A 24,008-nucleotide genomic window follows, 5' to 3' on the forward strand; every position below is an offset into this window, starting at 1 on the left:
TACCACACTTTATTCTTCTCATATCTGCCAGGTAGATTTCCTTGAAGAGAAAGAAGAATGGAGCAGCTTAGATCCTGCAGCAATACCTTTAACACCATCCTATAACCACACCTGCCTATCCTGGGTCTTTGGGGAGGACTCGGTAGGTGGACAAAATGCCAAGTCCAATCCAAACATCTGGCTGATCATGCAACCAAACTGTATAATGGTGGGACTACAAAATAGACAAAGTTATAGTAAAGGCTGCATTAACAGAGGGATAGAATCAAGAGCGCATGAAGTGATAAAACCACTTTATAAGGCTTTGGTAAGACCACACTTGGAATCCTGCATTCAGTTTTGGGTGCCACAATATTAAAAAAAAAAAAAAAATGTGCAGAGAAGAGCAAATAAGATGATTTTAAGGGACTGGAGGTTAAAATATATGATGAACAGTTGCTGGAATTGGATAGGTCTAGTTTAATGAAAAGAAGGACATGATAGCAGTCTTCCCATATTTGAGGGGCTGCCCCAAAGAAGAGGGGGGGTCAACTCATTATCCAAAGCACCGGAAGGCAGGACAAGAAGCAATGGCTGGAAACTCATCAAGGAGAGAAGCAACCTGAAACTAAGGAGAAATTTTCTGACAGTGAGAACAATTAATCAATGGAACGACTTGTCTTCAGAAGTTGTAGATGCTCTAATACTGGAGGTTCTCAAGAATAGATTGGACAATCATTTGTCCGGAATGTAATAAAGTCTTCTTCATGAGTAGATGGTTGGATTAGAAGACCTCCAAGGTTCCTTTCAACTCTGCTTTTCTGTTAAGGGGAAAACAACACCCCCACCAAAAGTAGGGCAAACTACTATATATAAACAAGGGTCAAACTCAATACACAAGTACTGATGATGTTACCTAGTTGGGTAATGAAAGCTCTCCAAGCAAATAACCAAGCTCAGACAGCACCAAAGACTCCAAAGCATATACTGGCTTTGCTAGGAAACCTCCTTTTCTCCTTTGTTCCCTGGATTAGTGATTTAATCATATTTGTTTATTTCTAGTGACCCCCTAATCACATAGTATTTGCTTTGGCCATCATTCTTGTATTCTTTAGTTCTTTTTCTCCCCAGAATTAGCCGGGTTCATTCTTAAAACTTGTCTCCACAAAAGGCTTCTTGTGATTGCACAGAATGTTTCCTTTTGCATTAGGCGGTTCCAGGCATGGGAGGAAATAAGAGGAAGAATTTTTCAGGGCTTGTTGGGTTAGGATTAACACACAAAGCTTTTCTGTGAGGATTTCCACGTGGCCGGGCCCTTTAAGAAGGTAAGATTTGTAGGTGATTGGATTGAAGAAAGAAAATTCAGGACAAAGAATTGACCGAGGCCGTTAGCTGGGGAAATCTAGACCTTGGAGAGGGACTAGGCTCTTTTCCTTTTTCATTGCAAACATGGTTAATTTGGCGTATCCTATTCCTGATGGTTTCACTGAAAGTGAAGTCTTCACCATTGGCACAATCCTGTTGGTTGAAGGTAAGATGGGCTGCTTTGAAGAGTCAGGTGGATGTTTCTGCCAGTCTAGGCCATGTCAGGTTTTAAGGATGGAACAAGGAAGAATTTGACACAGAGATGACACACGTGCTTTGACTCTCTCTCTCTTTCCTATGGATACTCCCAAGCCTCCAGTCTGGACAACCTTGGTTGGTTCTGTGCTTAATTTCAGCGCATGCGTTCAAGGCTCCAGAACATTTCAGGGAAGGATCTAGAGAAGCACCTCTTCCTACTCAATGCTGCTCAAAGCGCTTGGGATACACTGTGTGATATCAGTGAAGAGAGGTGTATTGTTGTCGTCGTCGTTGTTGTTGTTGTTGTAACTCTTGATTGTGGAACCTTCACCCTCTCCCTCTTGTGTGTGCAAATACATTACATGGTACTGAATACTAGAGTCTAGAGGCTAAACTGTACAGTGAAGGATTGAGGGAACTGGCGGTGCCTAGTCTAATGAAGAGAAGGACTCAGGGGGATGGGATAGGTGGCTCCCAGTCCTTGAAGGGCTGAAAGAGAGAAGAGGGTCCAGCTTGTTCTGCAAAGCCCCTCAGGGCAGGGCAAGAAGTAACAGGGGGAGATTATCAAAGAGAGATTCAACCTAGAACTAAGGGGAAATTTTCTGACAGTGAAAACCATTCACCAGTGGAATGACTTGCCTCTGGAAGTTGTAGATGCTCCATCACTGGAGGCTTTCAAGAAGAGATTGGACAGCCACTTGTTGCAAATGGGATAGGGTTTCCTGCTTGAGCAGGGGGTTGGACTAGAAGACCTCCAAGGTCCCTTCCAAGCCTGTTATTCTATATTCCTTCTAGTTCACAAGCATGGAAAAGAACAAGAGACTAAGAATCTTATCAGTGAAGTTGGAAGGGAATTTGAGAGTCTTGTAATCTCTGGAATGCTGGTCCAGAGACCCCAAGATTACTCTATGCGCTGATGTATGCATCTGCCTATTTCTGTGTCTTTATTGTGGCTTGTCTTGGTTGGATAGTACAAGCAATCTTGAGAATAGGGAAAAGGCAGGATAAAATAGAAGGTAGAATAAGGGGATTGGAAGGGACCTTGGAGCTCTCATGGCCCAACCCATTGCCCATGGCAGGAGAGCCTAGGCCATTCCAGATAAATGGCTTTAACGCCTATTTTTTCCTAAGAAGTGTGTCCCATATCTGAAACCAAAGCAGATAGTTTTACTATTGCCAATTATATAGTCTAAGGAAGCATTAAGCATGATATGATCTTCTTTTTCTCCTGCTGTGCCTGATCCGGATGCCAGAAGTCTTTTAAAAGCCAGGCAGGTCCACCTCACTGAGTTATTCACTTATTTAAGAGGTAGGGCCAGTAATAATAATCCCAACCATGTTGTTTCCACCTTCCTGAACAATAATTTTCCTTTCCCTTTGCTGACAAGGGACTTCACCTTTCTACTTCTGTCCAAGCCAATAAAGATGTTCTTTCTGTGAATTCATAGAGGAGATATTAAGTGGTGCAGCAACAAACAAAAAAAATCCAATTTTGGGATAGATTTTTCCTGAAGGCAGAGGAAAAGGTACATGGAACAGAAATAGTTCGCCTGACGGCAAAGGAATATTAGAACACCCTTGCTTGTTGTAAAAGTATTTAGGTTGAGGGTTCTAAAAATGAAATAAAGAGATATTTCTGTTTAGACATATAAGTCATGAATCTTATGTTTGATCTACCCTGCTTTGTTTGTGTCTATATGTGCACATACAATTTATTTGTGTAAACGTTTATTTACCAAGGCTTTATTCCACTGTATTATCTGAAGATTCCTGATGGTCTGTAATGAAAATCTTCTTTGCTCTTTCTGCATCTGCATTCAAAGTAGCAGCCTAACCTACTTGGGTGAAATATTTGGAATTAGATTTGAAACCGGTAGTGAGCTACACAAAATCCTAGAAAACATGCTAAACCACATAACTTTGCATTAGACACGGTATGCAAAAGAGTCTATTATTTTGGAAGCTTGCTGGAAGACAGTCTTCCCTTTGATTGGCATTTCAATCTTAGAATCACGGGGTTGGAAGGGACCTTAGAAGTCTTCTAGTCAAACTCCCCCTCTGAAGGGAGCTTTAAAACCACAATCCTTTAAAGGGGGGGGCTGTCCCAGAAATAGACCCCTGGGTAGCAAACGGAGCCATTCACTCTTGCTGTGGTGAGGTGAATTGCTTGTAATGTTAAGCTGTACAGAGGTTCAGTTTAAATCTATATATGTAAATTAACATCTGTTCTTTTTTACATAGAGATGACCTTTGTGGTTCTCATTTTGTTTGTTTTTTGTTTTTGTTTTTAAGTTTTTATTGGTTTTTAAAAACAAGCATAAACAACCAAAACATAAAAACATCAAGCCATCTTCCATATATGTACATACAGTGTGCCGGTTGGTTTACAAATTGTTTTGTGCTTCCATTTCGTAGTCTTCAATTACAATTACATTGCATATAATCTCGTATTTTCAATCAAAAATTAAATACCTTAGTATCATTATTAATCAATCATTTGACTATACTTTTATTCATTCATGTTTTACAAGATAATCATAATTTACTTTGTTTTATAACAGTTCATATTATCATCCCAAATCTATCCTAAAATCATTTTGTAGATATAATAAGAAAGAAGTACATCTTTATATATTTATTATTTTCTAAAAGTCTACATATTTCATTACTGTATTTTATTGTCTAACCGTTGATAGAATAGATCCCAAATTTTATAAAATTGTTTATCCTCTTGTTCTCTAATTTCAAATGTCAATCTACTCATTTCAGCACATTCCAATATTTTCTTAATGATTTCCTCCTGTGATGGTGTTTTCTCATTTTTCCAGTTTTTGGCAAATACAATCCTAGCTGCTGTTAATACATTTACTATCAGATATTTCAAGTCTTCACTATATATTTCAGGTAAAATTCCCAATAAAACTATCTCTGGTTTCAAGTCTATATGTTTTTTTGTAATTTTTTCCAACCACATGTGGATTTTAGTCCAGTATTTTTTAGCATCAAGTCCACCACATGTGGTAATATGAGCCAGGTATCTGATGACATTTCCAATATTTTTCAGATTTATTCTTGAACATTCTTGCTATTCTTGTCGGGGGAAAGTGCCACCTGTAAAACATCTTATACAATTTCTCTTTATATGCTGTTGACATTGTCATTTTATAATTTTGAGACCACAATTTTTGCCATTTCTCTAGATCAATCTCATATCCAAAATTCTTCCCCCAAGCAATCATAGCTTCTTTAACTTGTTCTTCTTCTAGTTTAATTTCTAATAAATATCCATACAATTTTTAATCACCTTTTCATCAGTACCTGTCAAAATCTTATCTAAATCAGTCAATTTATCATAGAAACCTTCCATTTTAGAATCTTTATCATACCTTGAATGTATTTGCGCACATGAAAACCAATTCATCTTTATACCTTGTTCCTCTAGTTTTTGTATAGATTTAAGTTCACCCTTTTCATTCAATATTTCACCATATCTAACTGTTTGTTCCTTTTTGTATATTATAGGATAAGAAAATGCTTCAATAGTCGATAGCCAGACTGGAATTTTCAAATAACATTGTCTTTTAATCTTCTCCCAGTTTAACCACAGAGACTCCCGTATATAATGTCTTTGTGGTTCTCATTTTGGAAACAGAGTTCATCTGTTTGGGCTATTCTAATACCTTATAGAAGTTTTTTTTTCTTTTAACAGCCTTTGTATGATATATTAGATGCAGGTTTTGAAATTCAGGTGGCGAACCTTGATCTTGTTGCTCTCAGGGATGGGTTGATCTTGTTGCTCTCAGAGGTTAAGGAAGGTTGGCCCAGAATGGGGAGCCACTGAAATTCCAGGGTGTGGACCAGGCTCGGAAGTCAGAAAAAATAATTCCCAAGAACAGACTGGCAAACTGCTTTTATTAAGCCTGCCAAGAAAAGTGCCTAGAATCCCCCAAAGTTGTGTTTCATTCAAGAAATCTTTATTTTGAAGTCCAACTCCTGATCAAAAATAGCTTACCCCGAATGGGGGCGAAAACGCTCTTTGATAAACATAGTAAAACCTGGGTCCTCCTAGCTGACCTTCCTTTTCAAGCAAAAAGCCCCCAGCTGTGACCAAAGAGAGCTGCTTTTGTGTCCACGTCCAAAATACTTTTCTGAAACGAAGGGATTGCATGACTCAACCCACCGTCCCCATGGAGCTGATTCTAGGTCCTGCACGCCATGGCTGTTCTTCTCTCTCTGGCATTCTCTCTCTCTCTCTCTCTCTCTCATTATCTCTCTCTCTCTCTCCCTCTCCCTCTCTCTCTCTCTCCCCCCAGAGACACTGAGAGACACCGGAGAAGAGAAGGCAGGTAGCTGGTGCTCCTGCTTTTCAGAAGAGCTAAATTTGGCCGTGGTCAAACTCTTGAAGAAGGCAATTGCCTTGGTGTTTTGGAGAGCAGAAGGGCTGGGAGAGGCGGGGAAAGAGGAGAGGGAGAGGGAGGGAGGGAGGGAGGGAGGGAGAAAAATAACAGCAACAGACGAGGTACAGCCTCGGTTAGCCTGGTTCCCAGCTCCAAAAATGTCGGCCCCTGACTCTCTTCCAGAAGGATTTACTGAGTTCGAAATGATGAGCTTTGGCACAGTGATGCTGACGGAAGGTAAGGTTGACTGGTTATGCAACATGGACCAAAGGGGATCAGGTCTCCATCCTGAAATGACATTGCTAAGCAACTAAGAAAAGTTTCGGGAGTCCAACCGTTGGACTTCACAGAATTTATAGTAAGGACTTCACCTGAGAAACGCAGCCTGGATTGTTGTTTTTTTGTGGGGGGGAGGGAGGATTTAACCAGATGGAGAATTCATAAAAGGTTCATTGACAGAAAATGTATGTTTTCCACACCGTCTTGCATTTTTAATCTAGACAAGATATACACATTATTTTTCGGAATAAACAAAGCTGCGTGTTTTATACCTTTGTGGTTTTTTGTTTGGGTTTGTGCTGATCAGCCTGGCATCAGGGTCCGAGACAAAATTATAAATCACAGTAAAATGATTCTTTTTTTAATATTTTAGCTTTGTTTGGATTCTCTCTGAATGTGTTGACCATTGTTGCTTTCTGGAAGATCAAGGAGATTCAAACCCCTGGCAACTTTCTGATACTCAACCTCGCCTTGTCTGATTGTGGCATTTGCATCAACGCGTTCATCGCTGCTTTCTCCAGCTTCTTAAGGTAGGTTTTATTTACTTGGAGAGCTGGCTGTTTCATCCTTCCACTTAAAAATAGCACTGACATAACTGTGGAGAGCTGCGTGCCTTCTGGGCATACCCTGTCTCCAGACTGATGCTCACTCAGAAAAGCAGAAAAGACTTTTCAGTATCTGACTTCTCATTCATGGCACTTTTCATGCAAATACAACTATTTAGCCATTCTAGTTTCAAGGTACGTCATTCCTGTCTGGGGGAGAAGGGCAGGAAGGAGGCCACATTCTTCTGTGGAGCAGTTCAACTGCCAGGCAGAATTGACAAGGAGAAGTTGCCTCTAGAAAAGGGCTTGGTTGGTCTTAAAAACACTAAGCAGGTCAGAACTGGCTAATATGGGGATGGGAGATCACCAGAAAACCTTAGCAGAGTGAAGTGGAAAGCCAAAACATACCCAAGGAAGGCAATAATCTCAATGTTGAACTGAGAAGGAAAAAAATAGATGTGGGCATATTGACAGAAATGAAGCATGCCTCAAGAGAGTCATGTTCTACCCAACACCAAAATCACATGAAGCATTAGTATCTCTTCATAAAGCCTTAGTAAGGCCACGGCCGCAATACTCCACCCAGTTTTGGTCACCACATTACAAAACAGATGTTGAGACTTTGGAAAAAGTGCAAAGAAAAGCAACCAAGATGATTAAAGGCCCCTTTAAAACATATGGAGAATGGTTGTAGGATTTGAGTTAGAGAAAAGAAGGACTAGGGGGGACATGATAGCAGTATTCCAGTATTTGGGGGGCTGCCATAAAGAAGAGGAGGTCAAATTATTCTCCAAAGCACCAGAAGGCAGGAGAAGAAACAACAGATGGAAACTCATCAAGGAGAGAAGCAACCTGGAATTAAGGAGGAACTTCCTAACAGTGAGGACAATTGACCAGTGGAACAGAAGTTGCCTTCAGAAGTTGTAGGTTCTTCATCACTGGAGGTTTTTAAGAAGAGGCTGGACAGCCACTTGTCTGAAATGGTATAAGGTCTCCTGCTTGAGCTGGGGGTTGAACTGGAAGTCCTCCAAGGTCCCTTCCAGCTCTATTTGGATCAATCTCCTTCAATAGTACGTTCAGACATTCAAAAGTGGTTCAAGGAAAGCAAACAAAACTGGAACTTGCAAAGGAGAAGCTGGAAGGAGCCAAAATAATTCTTTCTTGTGAGGCTGCCTTAAGGGTCTCAGGAGGCACCTTGGAACCTTCCAACAAAGGAGCTTTGACTTGGTTTCTTAGTCCCCATATTTAGAACATGCTTCCTCACTCTCAGAATGAGAGAAAACATGACACACTTTCACATTGCCTTGTATAATTCATTTGCTTTAGCACTTTGCTTTAGCAAAGCAAGCTGTGCATTTTGGATGCTATCATCTGAAAGGCACCAACACAGCACCAAGAATCTTCAGAGTTTCCATTTTGCTGACACTGAAGGGAAAGTGGCTCAAGTCCTCCTCCTGACATGTTTTCCCACCTGGTCAATTGCTTCTTCTTTTTCAGGTATTGGCCCTATGGATCTGACGGCTGCCAAATTCATGGCTTTCAAGGATTTTTAACGGCCCTAACAAGCATTAATTGTGCAGCTGCAATTGCATGGGACCGGTATCATCAATATTGCTCCAGTAAGTCCTCTGGCTGGTTATTATTATTTTTTAAATGTATTAGTTGCTAGACATACAGAAAATGGGAATTGTGTCCAAGAGGCATCTGTATATTAAGGGATCTAGAAGGATGACCAAGCAGTAATTTAAAAATAAGACTTCTCGAACTTTAAGGAGGCAATCTTGAAAGGAAACTGGCATTTCCCAACCTTTAAGATACGTGGACCTCTCTCAGAACTCCGCTGTCTGGGGAATTCTGGGAATTGAAGTCCACCCATCTTCAAGTTGCCATGGCTGAGAAACAGGGGTTTAGCATGTGGGAATCAACATTATTTACTGTATCATTGATTTGTTATGCCCTTCAGGCTGCAGGTCCTATTACTATTACTATTAATATCTCTTTTATTCATTCAACATGAAACTCAGTCAACTGAACATTTAAAAATGTATCACAAATATAATTGACAGGCTCTGATGGTTGATGAGGGTTGCTGCCAGCATCCTAGCTATCAACCAAACATCTTCTTAAGATGTACGATGTTTTGAGTAGCCCCATTTTTTTGCAGTTCTGCTGCTGTTATTGCTGGAAGCTGCAATTTGTTGATGCATTTTCTAAAATTCTTGGACATGGTATCAAGGGCCCTGATGACAATGGGTATATCACTGTTACATTGTTGTTGTTGTTGTTGTTGTTGTTGTTGTTGATGATGATGATGATGATGATGTTGATGTTGATGTTGATCATCATATAGTCAACCAGACATTCAGGCTGGGTTTGGCATTTTTGTCTACCCATCGAGTCCTTCCCAAGGACCTGGGATAGGTAAATCTGGATGTTTGACAGCGTTCCAGGTCTCATCACAAGGATGGAAGCTGATCCAAGTAAAGCTGCCTTCTGCAATTGACTGGTGGCGAATTTGTCAATGTTGTTGTTGTTGTTGTTTTTTCTAAAGATATCAAGGGCTGCATTTGAATGTTATCCTTTTAAGCTGTGATTAATGGGTAATAAACACTCTTAATTTCAGTGGGAGAACTTGGTACATAGGTCCTATTGTAAAAAAAAAAAATGCAGTCTAAAATGCCTTAGGTTGGCCAGTTTTATTCCTGTGGCCTATTTGCCACTTAAAATGTTTGCCACTCAAATTTAAAAGGCACCGGGAAGCATCCAAACCTTTCTGCAATTCTTGCCATTCTCATTTTGATTTAATATTTATTTTCTTTCTCATCCCAAAGGCTGATCAAACAATCCAATCTAAAGACTATTCTATCTAGGTTGCAGAAAACCAAAATAACCAGTAGGTGGCATCAAGAAGATTCAAAAATATTCAATCCTCTAGATTTTTCTCCCCCCTCCCCACCCCCCGGATGTATTAGGCATAAATAAAGTAAAAACCAAGCTAAGTGATCCTGTAGCCATTACATGAATTATTTCAGTGGAAAAATTCTGCTCAAATATCAGTAGCAAAGTGAGGCAACATGTTTTATTGGATGTTCAAAAATAAGAGCAGGACTGCATAAGAGTTTACTGAGAAGAACAGCTTTTCTATTTCTAAATACCCAAGACCCCCTTGCCCCAAAGAGCCCCGAATCATCCTGTAGAAATTGGTATAGGAGAAGGACAAGCAGAGACTGGGGGAGGAGTTAAGGGAGTGATCAGCCTGGAATCATTACATTCCAACAAATGGTCCAAGTCCAATCCCTCGTGAATTCAACTGACTCTTTATCAAGTGCCAATTTAGTGGTGACCATTAGCTGACTAGATTCTGGTGTCCAGGCTTGGACAATAAATCTTCTTCCCTGGAATTTCACCTATGGTTTCTTTGCACATGACAACTGGCCCCATTTTGTGGCAAATTTCAGGAGCGCGATTCTGAACCAGGCAAAACTCTTCAGGGAGATGCATATGGATTCATCCCAAAGACTTCCTGCTGTCTTTGGCAACTTGGAAATTACCCAAAAGCAGACAGACAGACAACAGACAAGCAAGTCTCACCTCTTCCATTCATGTCACTGGGTCTTATGGTTCCCCGTAAAGTGAAGAGACTGACTTGGGTCTATCTCTGGTGAAGTATTGGAAATGGTTAGCTCCAAGCTCTTAACAAACCCTTCGTTTTCCAGGCAGCAACTCTCTCTCTCTCTTTCTCTTTTCCCAAGCCTGGAGAAAAATGCTTCAGGACCCCAGCAGAGGCTCTGCAAGAGGAGGCCCTTCAAGGTCAAAGCTTTCCCACACCCATAGAAATCCCTCCTTCATGTTTCAGTAGCCTGCTCCTCCTCCGAGCCTCTTCCCAAAACAGAGTCAATGCTCCAGGGAAATCTGGAGAGGTTACCCTTCCTCCCTGCCTTGTAACCCCACTGCAAGTTGGTGAGCTTCCATTTTCTCTTGCAGGGCGAAAATTACAGTGGAATTCGGTGTTCTTCATGGGGCTGTTTGCTTGGTGTTCTGCTGGCTTTTGGTCTGCCATGCCCCTCTTGGGATGGGGGGCCTATGACTATGAGCCTCTGAGGACCTGTTGCACTTTGGACTACACCAAGGGAGACAGGTCAGTGTTTCTGAGGCCTAATGACAGACGCAGGGCTCTTTGGGAAGGGAGGCTGAACCAAAGCTCTGCTCTTTTGGATAAAAGGTTCTTTGCATGATAAGGAGAATTTTAATGGTGGAGGTGATGCAGGGCCAACAACAGCCCCTGCCCATTCTGCAGACCATTTTCCATTCCTATATATTCTTCCTGTCCTCACGTCACCTGCCATGAACAGTCTTTGGGTCACATAATTTTTTTGTTAGGGCAAAACAGTCATTGGGAGATTCTTATTGATGCTGCTCCAACCTAGTTTCCATTCTCTTACTTTACCATTCACAGCAGGAACTGCGATAGAAATGTTGGGGTCTTAGGAAATGATCACTTGAATGTGAGCCAGCCGTGTTCTGCATCTGTCAAAAAAGCAAAAAAGGGAAAGAATCAAGATCACATGAATACCACTCTATAATGCCTTAGTAAGGCCACACCTAGAGTCCTGCATCCAGTTTTAGTCACCACACTATAAAAAAGATCTTGAGACTCTAGAAAAAGTGCAGAGAAGAGCAACCAGGATGATGAGGGGAGTGGAGACTAAAACATATGAAGAACGGTTGCAGCAACTGGGCCTGGCTAGTCTATGGAAGAGAAGGACCAGGGGAGACAGGAGTGCATCTTCCAATCTTTAGCAAATTTTCGCTCTCAGAGAGGTTCGCCCCTCTGATAATTTATGATAAAATGAAGGGTTGCCACAGAGAGGAGGGGATCTAGCTATTCAAAAAAGCACCTGAAGGCAGGACAAGAAGCAATGGATGGAAACTAACAAAGGAGAGAAGCAACCTAGAATTGCTACCTAGGAGAATTTTTTTGACAGTGAGATACAATTAATCTGTGGAACAGAAGTTGCCTTCAGAAGTTGTGGGTGCTCCAAAACTGGAGGTCTTTAAGAAGAGACTGGACAGCCACTTGTCTGAAGTGGAATAAGGTCTCCTGCTTGAGGAGGGAATTAGACTAGAAGACCTCCAAGAGCCCTTCCAATTCTGTTATTATCCTGAAAGAATGAGACAACTTCTTTGCCTTCACCATTTCAACCCATGGCCACGTATCTCCTTTGTGGGAGATAGGAAGAACATCCCTCTTTGCAATCAACTGCTATGGACCTTAAAAGCCACCCTGGCAAGCGATCTGGGTCACTGACTTGAAGGACACTCTTTGTGTCTAGATGATAAGAACTCCATAATTTTAAAGAGCTTTTCCTGCACATAAAAGACAGAAACACAATGAAGCAGATCAGTGGTTCTCAACCTTTTCTTCACAATGGACCTCCATTTAAACATCTTTGGTGGCCATGGAGCCCCAAGATCTAACTCAAGGTTTAAATCATAATGTTTCTTCAAGCCTGTGATGACATGGCAGCCCTCCCCATCGCAGACCACGGGTTGAGAGCCACTTAATCAGATCATCATCAATCAGGGTTTGGCACCATACAATTCATTTGATGCAGCGTTTGGCCCTCAGGGCCAGGCAGAGGTTTTACTCTTTTGGTTTCTGTTTTATGGAGATGTTCTGATTTTTGACTACATCAGGATCCCTTCAATAAAATCATTTGCCATGCATTGTTTTTCACTCCCCCAGAAATTACATCACGTTTCTTATTCCTCTGGTGCTGTTCAATTTTGTGATCCCGATTTTCATCGTATTAATGTCCTATCAATCCATTGACGACAAATTCAGGAAAATAGGACAGCTAAAGGTAAGCAAATGTTGCAACATGGAATGGTTTCCAGGAAAGCCGGTTCTTTTTCTAATCAAGTTTTCTGATTTCCATAGTGTTGAGAGAGTGTCCATCTTGCACAGTGGGGTGTTTTCACTTACACGGAGCTTCAGGAGACAGGATGCAATCAGTTTCATCCTTATTGAGAAGGATCTCTAAGGAAATTCTCAACCATCCAGGTCATTTTTCCAAAAGACAACTGTCAACTAAAGAAAAACCTTTTTGGCCTTTTTAGTTGTCAGCAGAAAGGGAGTGGGGAAAAGTAGTGCATTCCTCATATGCTTCAGATAATTGCTAGGCAGCCAAAGCTGTTGGCACACAAGATTATTATTGGAGAGCATGATTGATGACTCTTGGCTATGGATGTGTCCCATTGGAGAATATACATCCAGGGGGTGGGAGGAAGACCAGGATCAAGTGTGAGATGAATGATATTATCTTAGTGTCAGCTGCACCCAGGTAACGCCGACATGGTCGCTCCTAATAAATCAATTATTTTTACTCTGAGAGATGCGGCTAGAGACTTATGATTTGAATGGGGGTGGATTTGTCACAGCCCTGACAACAACTGGACTTTCTTGTGGGGAGGGGTTTTCTTGAAAACATTTCACTCCTCATCCAGAGAACTGAAAAAGCTCCTTGGATGAAAAGCAAAACATTTTTAGGGGAAGGGGAGGACACCAAGAAAGTCCAATTGCCTTTTGGAAGATGCATCTTTGGGGTATTCTGTCGGATCCCAGCATCCTAAGAGGAATTGAGCTGGCAGACCATTGAACTTTAAATGAGCGTTTATGTTAATTTAACTTTAGGACCTATTGAGGGGCTGTTACCCAGCAGTGCTGGAATGAGCACAAAAGTGGGCTTTTTGATGATGATCAGGAGCTTTGCTCTCCAGATATGACGGTATGGATTTCTACGGGGCCTCTATCAGCAGGTTGGGCAGGAGAGGAGAACTGAAGAGACGCCCGCCTCTTTTGGAAAGCCCTGGGGAGGGACGTTCCTGCGTCCCATCTCAGAGTCTTAGCCACGGGGGTCTTTTAAATATATTGGTGGGACAGGGTGGGACCATGGCACAAGCTAAGGGAGGAAGCCAGGATGTGTAGACAGAGACTTTGGGTTTTGGGAAAGTGTTTTACGACTAACATTACAGCCCATTTATGGACAATGTGGTAGAGGAAGCCATAGGTCAGTTTGAAGATCTGGAGAACCTCAGTTTATCAAACATTTGGGTGGAGGGTCAGACGCAGCCCACCCACCCACCGCAGTGCCTCTCCCCATAAACAGATGCTGGCTTCCTTCAGGGGAAAAGCTCTGAGAAGCCCAAAGGGAAGAGTGTCCAACGGCAGAATGAGAATTAGGACTTTCCTTAACTCTTCAGATCTGGAAGGGCATCCAGAGCCCCAATTGGCTCATTTTATACCGAGCTTCATCCTTTGATGAAGGATCGAGCACAGTTCATAGACAGCTCCAAACTCTGGTCTTCTTTTCCCAGTTTAATACTGGTTTGCCAGTGAAATCTTTGGTCCTTTGCTGGGGTCCGTACTCACTTTTGAGTATCTACGCTGCAGTTGAAAACGTGGCACTCGTCTCGCCCAAAATCTTAATGGTGAGTAAGAAACAAGGTGAGACCCTACCGCCCCGGAATTCCTCCTGAAGGTGAGAGCAAAAGGCGGCTCCCTCTGGAATGTTGCCCTTCAAATCCACTTTGTTGGTGTGATTTGGGTTTTCCATTTTGGGTCTGAGGCAGCTCAGGGGGCCTGTTCATTCCTCTCGTTCCCTGCCTCTGTGGTCACTTTGGAGCAGCCTGGCTTCAGCCCACCTGGGAAACATCCTTTTCTCTGGGGTTTTATCGAAGGGTTGGAAGCCAAGGGGGCCGAAGGAGGGCCGCCAGGTTGGCAGGTTTAATATGAAATGAGGATGAAGGAGATGTTCGTCATGGTGGTGGTGGTGATGATGTGGCTTTCTTTCACAGATTCCCGCTCTAATCGCCAAGGCTTCACCGACCCTGAATGCCTTCCTTTACGCCTTGGGGAATGAGAACTACCAAGGAGGATTGTGGCAGCTTCTCACAGGAGAAAAAAGGGAGAAACCCAAAACTGATGACAAAATTAATTAATTCGCGTTCTGGACCTGGACTGGGGATGAGGGGGGGAGGGGAGAAGGCCCAGCCTTAGGAAGAGCCCCCTGGGATGGAGGGAGCAGAAGGCGGGTGCTGCTCCCCTCTGGCGGCCAAGGGGGGGGGTTCTTGCTACGCAGTGTCTGTGTGTGTGTCCCTTGATCCTTCATTCAAATGCCCCCTCGACATACGACCACAATGGAGCCCAAAATACCTGCTGCTAAGCGAGACCTTTGTGAAGTGAATCCTGCCCCATTTTATGACCTGTCTTGCCACAGTTGTTAAGTGAATCACTGCAGTGGTTAGGTCGGCAGCACCGTCATGAAGCAAATCTGCCCCCCCGCCATTGACTCTGTTTGCCAGGAGGTCCCAAAGGGAATCCGTGACCCTGCGCAATGGCCGTTAAGTGTGATGTCATAAATCACTTTTTTAGTGCTGTTGGAACTTTGAACGGCCGCTAAATGAACGGTTGTAAGCTGAGGACTAGCTGTAACTGGACGCCACCAATAAGGATCAGCCCCATCAAAATAGGATCCATGCTCCCCCCCCCCATCACCTGCCAGGTCCCTGGAAGGGTGGACGGGGGCACAGAGGTTCCTCCCGGCACTTGTCCTTCCGCCTGCCTGTTGCCACTCTCCACCGCTCCTGTCGCTGTGAATAAATGGCCAAACGCCAATGGCCCGGCTGCCTTCTTTCCACAGGGGATGGGCCTCCCTTCCCAAGCAGGACGGGGGAGGGGAGATTTCTGGGAGGCAGCTGGGCAGGCAGGCTGGGTTTCCCCCCTTCCAACCCCCGTGGGCTTTTTCTGGGCCATTTGGGGGTGAAGGTCATCATAGCCCACTAGGTCCCATGCGCCTGCCTGGGCTGTAGGCCTGCAAGATTCTTGGTCCCACCCCCGTGTGAAAGAGATGCTGTGGACAAGGGCAGAGAAGAGCAACGAAGGAAGGTCAGGGGGCGGAAGCGAAACAACACGATGAACTATTGGAGGAAGCAGCTAGGCTCAGTCTCACACGGGGCAGGGTGTCCCTGGGAATGCTTGCCTCTCCATTGTGGGGGGGGGTGGCTTTGCCCCCTGGGGAGCCTGAATTCTCTTGGGAGGCGTGGCATGTTCAGGGGCCACCCAGGGAAAGCCAGGAGAGCCAAGATGGCAACTGCGATTGCACCCCTGCCCCTCTGCACAGGGCCAGCTGGCTAGACCGCAAGGTATACACAACGTCCCTCTCATCCTAGAGGAATTGCGGTACTGGGACCGCTGTTGTTGTTGCTGCTCCTGCTGCTCTTAACCAAGACCGCCAAGTGGTCTACCTGCCTCAGTCAGGTTCCTTTCTTCTCTTATAACGACCCTGCCATCCCTTGCTTTGCAGTGGGGCCAGAGCAATGGCTTGGAGCCGAGCATTTACTGACCCGGGGCCCTTGTGTAAGCGGTATAGATACAATTCGCCCAGCCCTGTCCACCTTCAGTGCTGTGCAAAATGAAAAGCAGCTTTGAACTGTGGATGAAAGGGCTGGAAACACACCCCTCCCCCCAGCCAGCCAGCCATTCGGTCGATCGAGAGAGCTGCCTGTTTAAGGGATGATCTGATTGCTTCTTTCCGGCACCCATTCTGGCCCCTTTAAGCCTCTTACCGCTCTGGAATGACGTGGCAGCAGCCATTGCAGCCGTATCCAGCTGTTCCTTCAAAGTCTCTGCTACTACCAAGTAGACCAATTTCTCTCCATGCCTAACTTTTGGGGTGAGGGTATTTGCGGCCTCTATTCCTCCTACTCTGAACACGTTGGCTACAGGGGCATTTTTAGGCATACAGGCCAAAGGAAGAGAGGAAACGGGTGGCTAATTTAAGCTTTGTTTGATCAATTTTGAGTCGGCCCCAGTGGAGTGAACTCAACTGCAGACTCGACAACTGACTTCAATAATCCCTCAAGGCTGATCCTGTACACAAGATATACAATTGCAGGCTGGACGTCCCTTCTACTTTTAGACATTAAGCCAAACATCTGGAAGCCTCCAGAGAGAGAAGCCCTCAGAATGGCATCTACAAGGACCAAATTGGTTTATTACCCAAAACATCTGCATGCCATTCCTTGGCAGGACACCATTGTGTTGTTTTTTTAATTGTGTATGGACACATTCAGGCTATACCAAGAGGAAAGGGGAAAGGGGAGAGTGAGAGGAGGAGGAGATTGGAAGAAAGAAGAGAGGGCTAAAGATGGAGGGGAGGGAATAGAGGAGGGAGGGAGGGAGGGAGGAGAAAGGAAGGATTGGAAGGAGAGAAGGGAGGGAGGGAGAAAGGAAGGAAGGAAGAAAAGAAAAGAAAAAAGGGGAGAGAGGGAAGAAAGATCTTATTTTTTATCCTACATACTCTGAGACATTTCTGTTTTGAGCACTATACCTAAATTTGCACACCAAACACAATTCAATCTTTGCTGCCAATTACTCTTTGAAAATCAAATTTGAAGAGAGACAAGGAGGAGAGGAGAGGGAGGGAGGGAGGGAGGGAGAGAGATGTTAGGAACATCTGGGAAAAAGGGAAAAACTATTTCTAAGACGCTTGATTGATGAGGTTATCCAAGTATCAATAAAGGGTGTAAACCCTCCAGGCTGACCCCTTCCGTCTGTGGCCCCTAGAGGCAAACTGGAAAGAGGCCCTGAGCAAAAGGTTTGCAAAAGGCCAACGGCTTCTTGAGACACCGCCTTGAAGCTGGCCCTGTTTGTTTCAGACCCAGTTCTGTCTGGAAACGGGATTGGATAACCTTCCTGTGCCTAATGGGTGGATAACCTGTGGTGCCCTTTTCTTAGTTAGCTTGCCCTGGATTTCAGCCAAGAGTTGGGTGGCTTTGCTACCTTCAAACTCAGGAAGGAGAAGGCCACAATTGGCTCCCAACATTAGAAAGGAACGTCTGTGGATTCGGGATGACATACCTCGCAAAGGAGCTCTAAATTTAGAAAGAGGGACGAAATCTCATAAACCTGTTATGCCTCTTTAAAACCGTGCTGACACATCATGGTTAACATGAACCCAACAAAAGAATACGCACAAAAACCACGGACATAGGAACTCACATACAAGATGGCCAATATGCGCATTGTCCAAATGTCGCTGAAAATATGCATTTCTCTTCTTATCTAAGCAATCTGTGAAATATTGGTATTTTGAGTTCACGGTCTTCCATTGATAACAGAAAATATGACCTACTGTAAGTACAATTCAGTGACACTTATGCTTTTTTTGGGGGGGTGGGAATTTGTCATTTTTACTTTGCCCTGCATTGATGGATGCAGCAATGAAAGGTGTCTGTCATATCAAGGGAGCAAAAATTGTGAGTGTCAAAAAAATAATTTAGTGTATTAATCACAGGAATAGGTACATCTGATGGTGATGGTTTTGTAACCAATGCAAGTTTCTTTTCTTTTTTTTAAAAAACAAACAAACTTTATTGATTATAGAACTAAAATATCAAACAAACACATACACAACACACAGAAAAAAAAGCAAAAGCAAAAAAGAAAATGATTAAAAACTAGCAATTCTACTATTGACAGTCTATGGTTCCTTGTTTGTTATCAATATTGGTGATATATTTACAAATACATCTTATTGCGAATACATAATTACTACCTCTTTTACATTTTACATTGTTTACTAATATATTTTCTATTTTTGTTCTATCCAGTCATACCAGCATTCCCAGCTTCTATAATATTCGGATGTTTCTTTTTCCTTAAGTGCTAAGGTTAATTTATCCATCTCTGCACAGGCTGTTATCTTCTGAATAACCATTTCCTCTGTTGGAATATCTGCTTGTTTCCAACACTGTGCAAAGGTTATTCTGGCTGCAGTAAGAATGTGCAGTATTATATATTTCACTTATTTAGAAATTTGTCTATTAAATATCGCAAGTGTCTTTTCACTTAAATCATGGGTGGGAAACTTTTAACCTGGAATGTAAAAGCATTCAGATCAGTCCAAGTGAATATTGTCTTAATTGGCCCATAATAAATATTCTAAGAGTTTTTTACAGAGATATACCATTTCATCAAAAATATCTTAGTGTCTGAAACACCATCAAGATGTTTTACATTTTGAAAAATATATCTGAGAATAATTGTTTTGTAATTCATTGCCCATCAATATGTTATTGAACAATTCATGCAATATATTTCTAGAATATAGATAAATGCTTACTTTTGATAAACACTTAAAGATCATAAAAACCGGGCTGATTTGTAGGTAGTGACATAAATGTTCTGTGTGTGCGTGTTTAACTGAATGTAAAATTCTAAATATATAATTGAAAATAAGGTCAATTGATATTAAAGATTATCAGAGCAAAGAAACAAATGGCCTAATAATGTACACTGTGATATCCAAGGACTTTTAAAGAGGTACATTTAAAAAAAATCTGCATACAGGTATTTTGTTGCTTTTTAGTACCTAATTTACAAAAGATAACATGGAATTATCTGCAATTACATTTATATACCACTAGGTGGCAATGGTTCACCACAGCTCATTCTGGACCCTTTTTTTAAATGCGCTGTCCACTAGTTAGTGGTGCTGAAGTTGCTTCTCGTCTACTTCCGATCATTATGTCTGGTAGCAAATGTGGATTTGCCATTTCATATAAAACATTACTAGACCGAAACTCAGTTCTAGTTCACTGATGGGTTTATTTACACACACACACACACACACACACACACACACACACACACTTCAGACATGAAAGACAATGCTTGTAGTAGCCCACTGTTTAAATAATCCATCTAAAAATACAATGCATCCCTTACACTGTTAGTTGGGGAAGGAAGGAAGGAAGGAAGGAAGGAAGGAAGGAAGGAAGGAAGGAAGGAAGGAAGGAAGGAAGGAAGGAAGGAAGGAAGGAAGGAAGGAATCCATCTCATCTCCAGTTTCTGGGCTGTAAACTGGGAGAAAGGATGAGATGAGCCTATCATTGGGGAAGTGGGAATGTGAAGTAGAAATGTGAAGGAGGAAGGAAGGAAGGAAGGAAGGAAGGAAGGAAGGAAGGAAGGAAGGAAGGAAGGAAGGAAGGAAGGAAGGAAGGAAGGAAGAAAGATTTTATTGTTAAGGGCATAATTCATCCCACATAATCTGAGAAATTTTTCATTTCTGAGCAACATACATCAATTTGTGCACCCAAAGTGATTCAATTTGTGCTGCCAATTAATCTTTGAAAGTCGAATTTACTGCCAGAAGGGATCTAAAGGGATTATAAAAAAACAGAATTCAAAATAATTTCTTGCCACTTCCCCTTAGCACACCAATCCATATATTAATATAATTTTATTGATCCTCGATAGCCTGTTAATTCTTTTAATTGTCTCTCAGTCTGATTTCCCTCTGGACATGCCATATACCTTAAGTGCCCTCCATCTGAATTATGGCAATCTTCAAGATATTAATCATGGTTCTAGAGGTCTGACTATCAGAGAGAGAGGTCAAAACAGAGAACTACGCCAGTGTCTGCTTCTTTGATGCTCAGACCCCACGTTGAGTGTCTAGAGTGGGGTGGATTCAGAGAAGACACTAAGAATAATTCCCCCAGTATCTCATTAGCAGGGTACAATCAACTAATTGCTCTCCTGGGATCAACACGGTTGATTTCCATCAGATTTTTGGTGGGTTGGCTGTGCGATTGTCATAGCAGCCAAATTCACACAAGCGTAAGTTTCACGTAACTTTCTTCACTGGTGAATTGTCACCTCAGTGGCTTCTCTGAATGACTTTCTGAAAACGGTAACAAATTCTCCCTGTGGTGATGATACCATTACGTCTACTCATCCCCAGCTGGGAACCACGTAGTTTCAGAGAGCAACCTTACTTCCACGGTTTAATTAAAAGCAACTATTTCCAAAATAATTTTAAAGCCCGCTCTTTTTTTTCTCCCCTCAGGAGGAGAGAGTTGGAATCTAACTCTGCATTTGCCTTTTAAGGCAGGTGAGGGTTTGTTTTGTTCTGCTTGAATCTGAGAGAACCCAGTAATATTAAGGGTGCATCTCTGACCAGATTTCCTGCTATTGATCTCTGGAGATTTCCATCCGAGCTAGCTTCCGTAGACTTGTATTTTATATTTGCCAAATCAGAAATATGGAAATTCAAAATTCAGTGAGACCCACTAAAAACAGAAGGCCTTATTTACCTCTGAGAAAACAGGCGTGGAACTTTTTCCTTATGTTTGAGCGCAGAGTTCTCTTCTCAGCTTCCGTTTTCTCATTTTCCTCCAACTGAGAGTTCCTGGCACAATTAGTTTGAATAGGATTCTCTTTTCCCCCTCCCCCTCCCCCTCCCCTCCCACTTGGGGGGAGAGAAGACCTTCTCCAAGGCTTCTCCTTGAAGAAGGGAAAAGGACACTCCGACAAGAAAGTCACCAAGTGCAGCCAAAACTCTTCAAAAGGACGAAATCTCTCCTAAAGCCAGAAGAAGCTATTAAGGCAATGAGCTTTCAGTCCTTCACCTTATGGGCATCCTTCACTTTCCTGGCAGCAGCCGCCGCCGCCGCTGCCAGCTCTCCGCCTTGGAGCCTCAGCAAAAGGTGAGTCACCTGATGAGTAAGCTGTGCATTAGCACCGCCTGTTGTGCTCCTCTCCAAAGGCCAAGGCCAGTACAGCTGCACTCCTTGACTTAGGACAGTTTGTCTAGTGACCGTTCAAAGTTACAAGGGCACTGAAAAGTGACTGGTGATCGTTTTTCAGTTACGACCTTGGCAACCTCTCCTTGGCCACCTGATCCAAATGCCAAGGCTGGGCAACTGGCTCATATTTACGATGGTTGCTGTGTCCCAAGGTCACGTGATCCCCTTTTGCGACCTCCTGATGAGCAAAGTCCATGGTGGGGGGTGGAACCAGGTTCACTTAGCAACCAGGTTACTAATATATCAATGGCAGGGATTCACTTAACAACGGTGGCAAGAAAGGTCGTAAAATGGGGCAAAAGTCACTTAACAAAGGTCTCACTTCAACAACAGAAATGTTGGGGTCATAAGTGGAGGACTGCCTGCAGTTGGCCCTCTGCCTTGCTCTCCTAAAATGGAGGCCACCCCTGCTAGAGTCCAGTCTTGGTTCCAACTGGGTTATTAAAGAGGGCTTAAAGAGGAACCAGGGATCCTTCTCCCCTGTTCAGGCTCAGCCACTCCTGGGCCCACCATCCCCGCCCCCGTTTTCTCCTGACTGGCCCTAGGCTGAGCCTCCAAGCACCTCACTAGCTACACCTTCCTGTACCTGTTGGGTGCAAGCAACCAGACCCCCCGTACTGTAGAGTTCAAACTAGCTACTTTATTGCTTGATGCCTATTCCACAGGGATCTTCCGAGTCCTGCAGGTTCCACCCAGAAAGACCCCATAAGGCTGAAAGGCCTTCAGGGGAGGTCAATCTTGCTTTCTTGTGTAATGAGCCCAGGCTAATTCCCTGCTTGAGCCCTCCTCCTGACTGGGAGGGCTTCCCTCCAACAATAGTCACCCAAATCCAGAAAATTGAAAAAGGGGCAGTGGACAATTCACACCCCTGCCTGGGTATTGCTGGGAGGGCAAGTGGTTGGTTGATCTCCATTCACCCTTCCTAGATATTATGATATTGCATAAAAGCTTCCAGGGATTAGTAACATAGCAAAAGGTACGTATTCAATGTCCATGATAAACCCAGCAGATAAAATAAACGTTTACCTACAGGAGTAAAACAAAAACCATAAAGCATTCACTGAAGGCCTCACCCCACAGCTAAAACAGAGACCATCCCCAACTGTTCAGGCAAGGTGCGTTTTGCCTGATGGTTGGACTTCCTCCTGCCTCCAGAGGTCCTTCAGGTGACCAAATATGTCCCCCAGGGCAGTGTTCTAGGACCAACTCTCTTCATACTCTACATAAATGACCTCTGCGATCATATTAAGAGCAATTGCGTTCTTTTCGCTGATGATGTAAAGCTGTTCAATACCACAGACAATACTGCTACCCTTCAAAAAGATCTCGACTATGTATCTGAATGGTCAAACAAATGGCAACTTCAAATCTCAACAAATAAATGCTCTGTCTTACATATTGGCAAAAAAATCAGAAAATAAAATACAAGCTGAATAGTCAAGAACTTGTTGATGACCCAAGCTCTGTAAAGGACCTTGGAATACTCACCTCTAATGATCTAAGTGCTAGAGCCCACTGCAACTACATAGCCAAAAAGGCATTAAGAGTTGTTAACCTTATCCTACGTAGCTTTTCTCTGGTAATATCACACTACTAACCAGAGCATACAAAACATTTGCTAGACCAATACTCGAATACAGTTCATCAGTCTGGAACCCTCATTACGTATCTGATATTAGCACAATTGAGAAAGTCCAGAAATATTTCACAAGGAGAGTTCTCCACTCTTCTACTCGTTGTAGAATACCTTATGCCACCAGACTTGAAATTCTAGAACTAGAAAACCTTGAATTACGCCGCCTTCGGTCTGACTTAAGCATGGTATATAAAATCATACATTGCAATGTCCTACCTGTCAATGAATACTTCAGCTTCAACCATAACAACACAAGAGCACACAATAGATACAAACTCAAAGTAAACCACACCAAACTTGATTGCAGGAAATACGACTTCAGCAACAGAGTGGTCAACGTCTGGAATACTCTACCCGACTCTGTAGTCTCTTCCCAAACCCCAAAAACTTTAACCATAGACTGTCTACTATTGACCTCACCCCTTCCTAAGAGGTCTGTAGGGGCGTGCATAAGCGCACCAACGTGCCTACCGTCCCTGTCCTATTGTTTCTTTTATTCTTTTTATTATTCTTTTATTTTTCTTATATGTACCCATTTCATGTATTCACAACTATGTATACGCTTATACTTATTATCTTGTAAACAATTGGCAAATCAAATAAATAAATAAATAAATAAATAACCACCCAAAACTTTCAGAAGGACCCCGTATCCTCCAGCTCCTGGGAAATGGCCAGCAATGGGGCAGAATAAATCTCTGCCTGGAGACAGAGGGAGTCCACAATGCCTGGGCTGTAAGGGGGCAGCCTCACATCAGGACAGTAGGGAACACCAAGCGGGGGGGTATTTTGGGGAGGATGAGCCTGTTGGACGTGACCGTTCCAGATGAATCAGTGCTGTAAAGAAGGGAGAGGGGGAGAGAGAGAACCGTGGACAGGCAGGCTGCAAGCCTCAAGAGTCAAGCCAGGAAGGCCTGTGTAGATTTCTGGCTGGGTGGGATGAACCCAATGAGACCA

The 24,008-nt window shown here is 43.1% G+C and overlaps 1 protein-coding gene across 3 annotated transcripts; it reads left to right on the top strand.

Annotated features, from left to right (window-relative positions):
- The first annotated feature begins 1,316 nt into the window (after positions 1-1,316).
- On the top strand, positions 1,317-15,440 carry RGR (retinal G protein coupled receptor). 3 transcript variants are annotated; one of them, XM_087963970.1, is made up of 7 exons: positions 1,318-1,510; positions 6,592-6,748; positions 8,261-8,382; positions 10,748-10,901; positions 12,510-12,627; positions 14,141-14,254; positions 14,621-15,440. In XM_087963970.1, the coding sequence occupies exons 1-7, from the start codon at positions 1,429-1,431 to the stop codon at positions 14,762-14,764; spliced, it is 891 nt and encodes a 296-aa protein (XP_087820096.1). In that variant the 5' UTR covers positions 1,318-1,428; the 3' UTR covers positions 14,765-15,440. The 3 variants fall into 3 exon arrangements, with proteins under 3 accessions (XP_087820097.1, XP_087820096.1, XP_026528513.2); XM_026672728.2 differs by lacking the exon at positions 1,318-1,510 and adding an exon at positions 6,044-6,176; XM_087963971.1 differs by lacking the exon at positions 14,141-14,254 and having other exon boundaries at positions 1,317-1,510.
- The last annotated feature ends 8,568 nt before the right edge of the window (positions 15,441-24,008 follow it).

The sequence above is a fragment of the Notechis scutatus genome, chromosome 4 (genome assembly GCF_049901735.1).
Source record: "Notechis scutatus isolate UNSWTSFEM ecotype Mainland chromosome 4, rNotScu1.2, whole genome shotgun sequence".
In the NCBI taxonomy this organism is placed as follows: domain Eukaryota; kingdom Metazoa; phylum Chordata; class Lepidosauria; order Squamata; family Elapidae; genus Notechis; species Notechis scutatus.

Excerpts from the sequence above, each read along its gene's own strand:
- RGR (XM_087963970.1), top strand. The coding sequence starts at position 1,429 with ATGGTTAATTTGGCGTATCCTATTCCTGATGGTTTCACTGAAAGTGAA. Across the intron at positions 8,383-10,747 it reads GTATCATCAATATTGCTCCA|GGCGAAAATTACAGTGGAAT; the intron begins GTAAGTCCTCTG and ends TTTCTCTTGCAG. Across the intron at positions 14,255-14,620 it reads TCTCGCCCAAAATCTTAATG|ATTCCCGCTCTAATCGCCAA; the intron begins GTGAGTAAGAAA and ends TTTCTTTCACAG.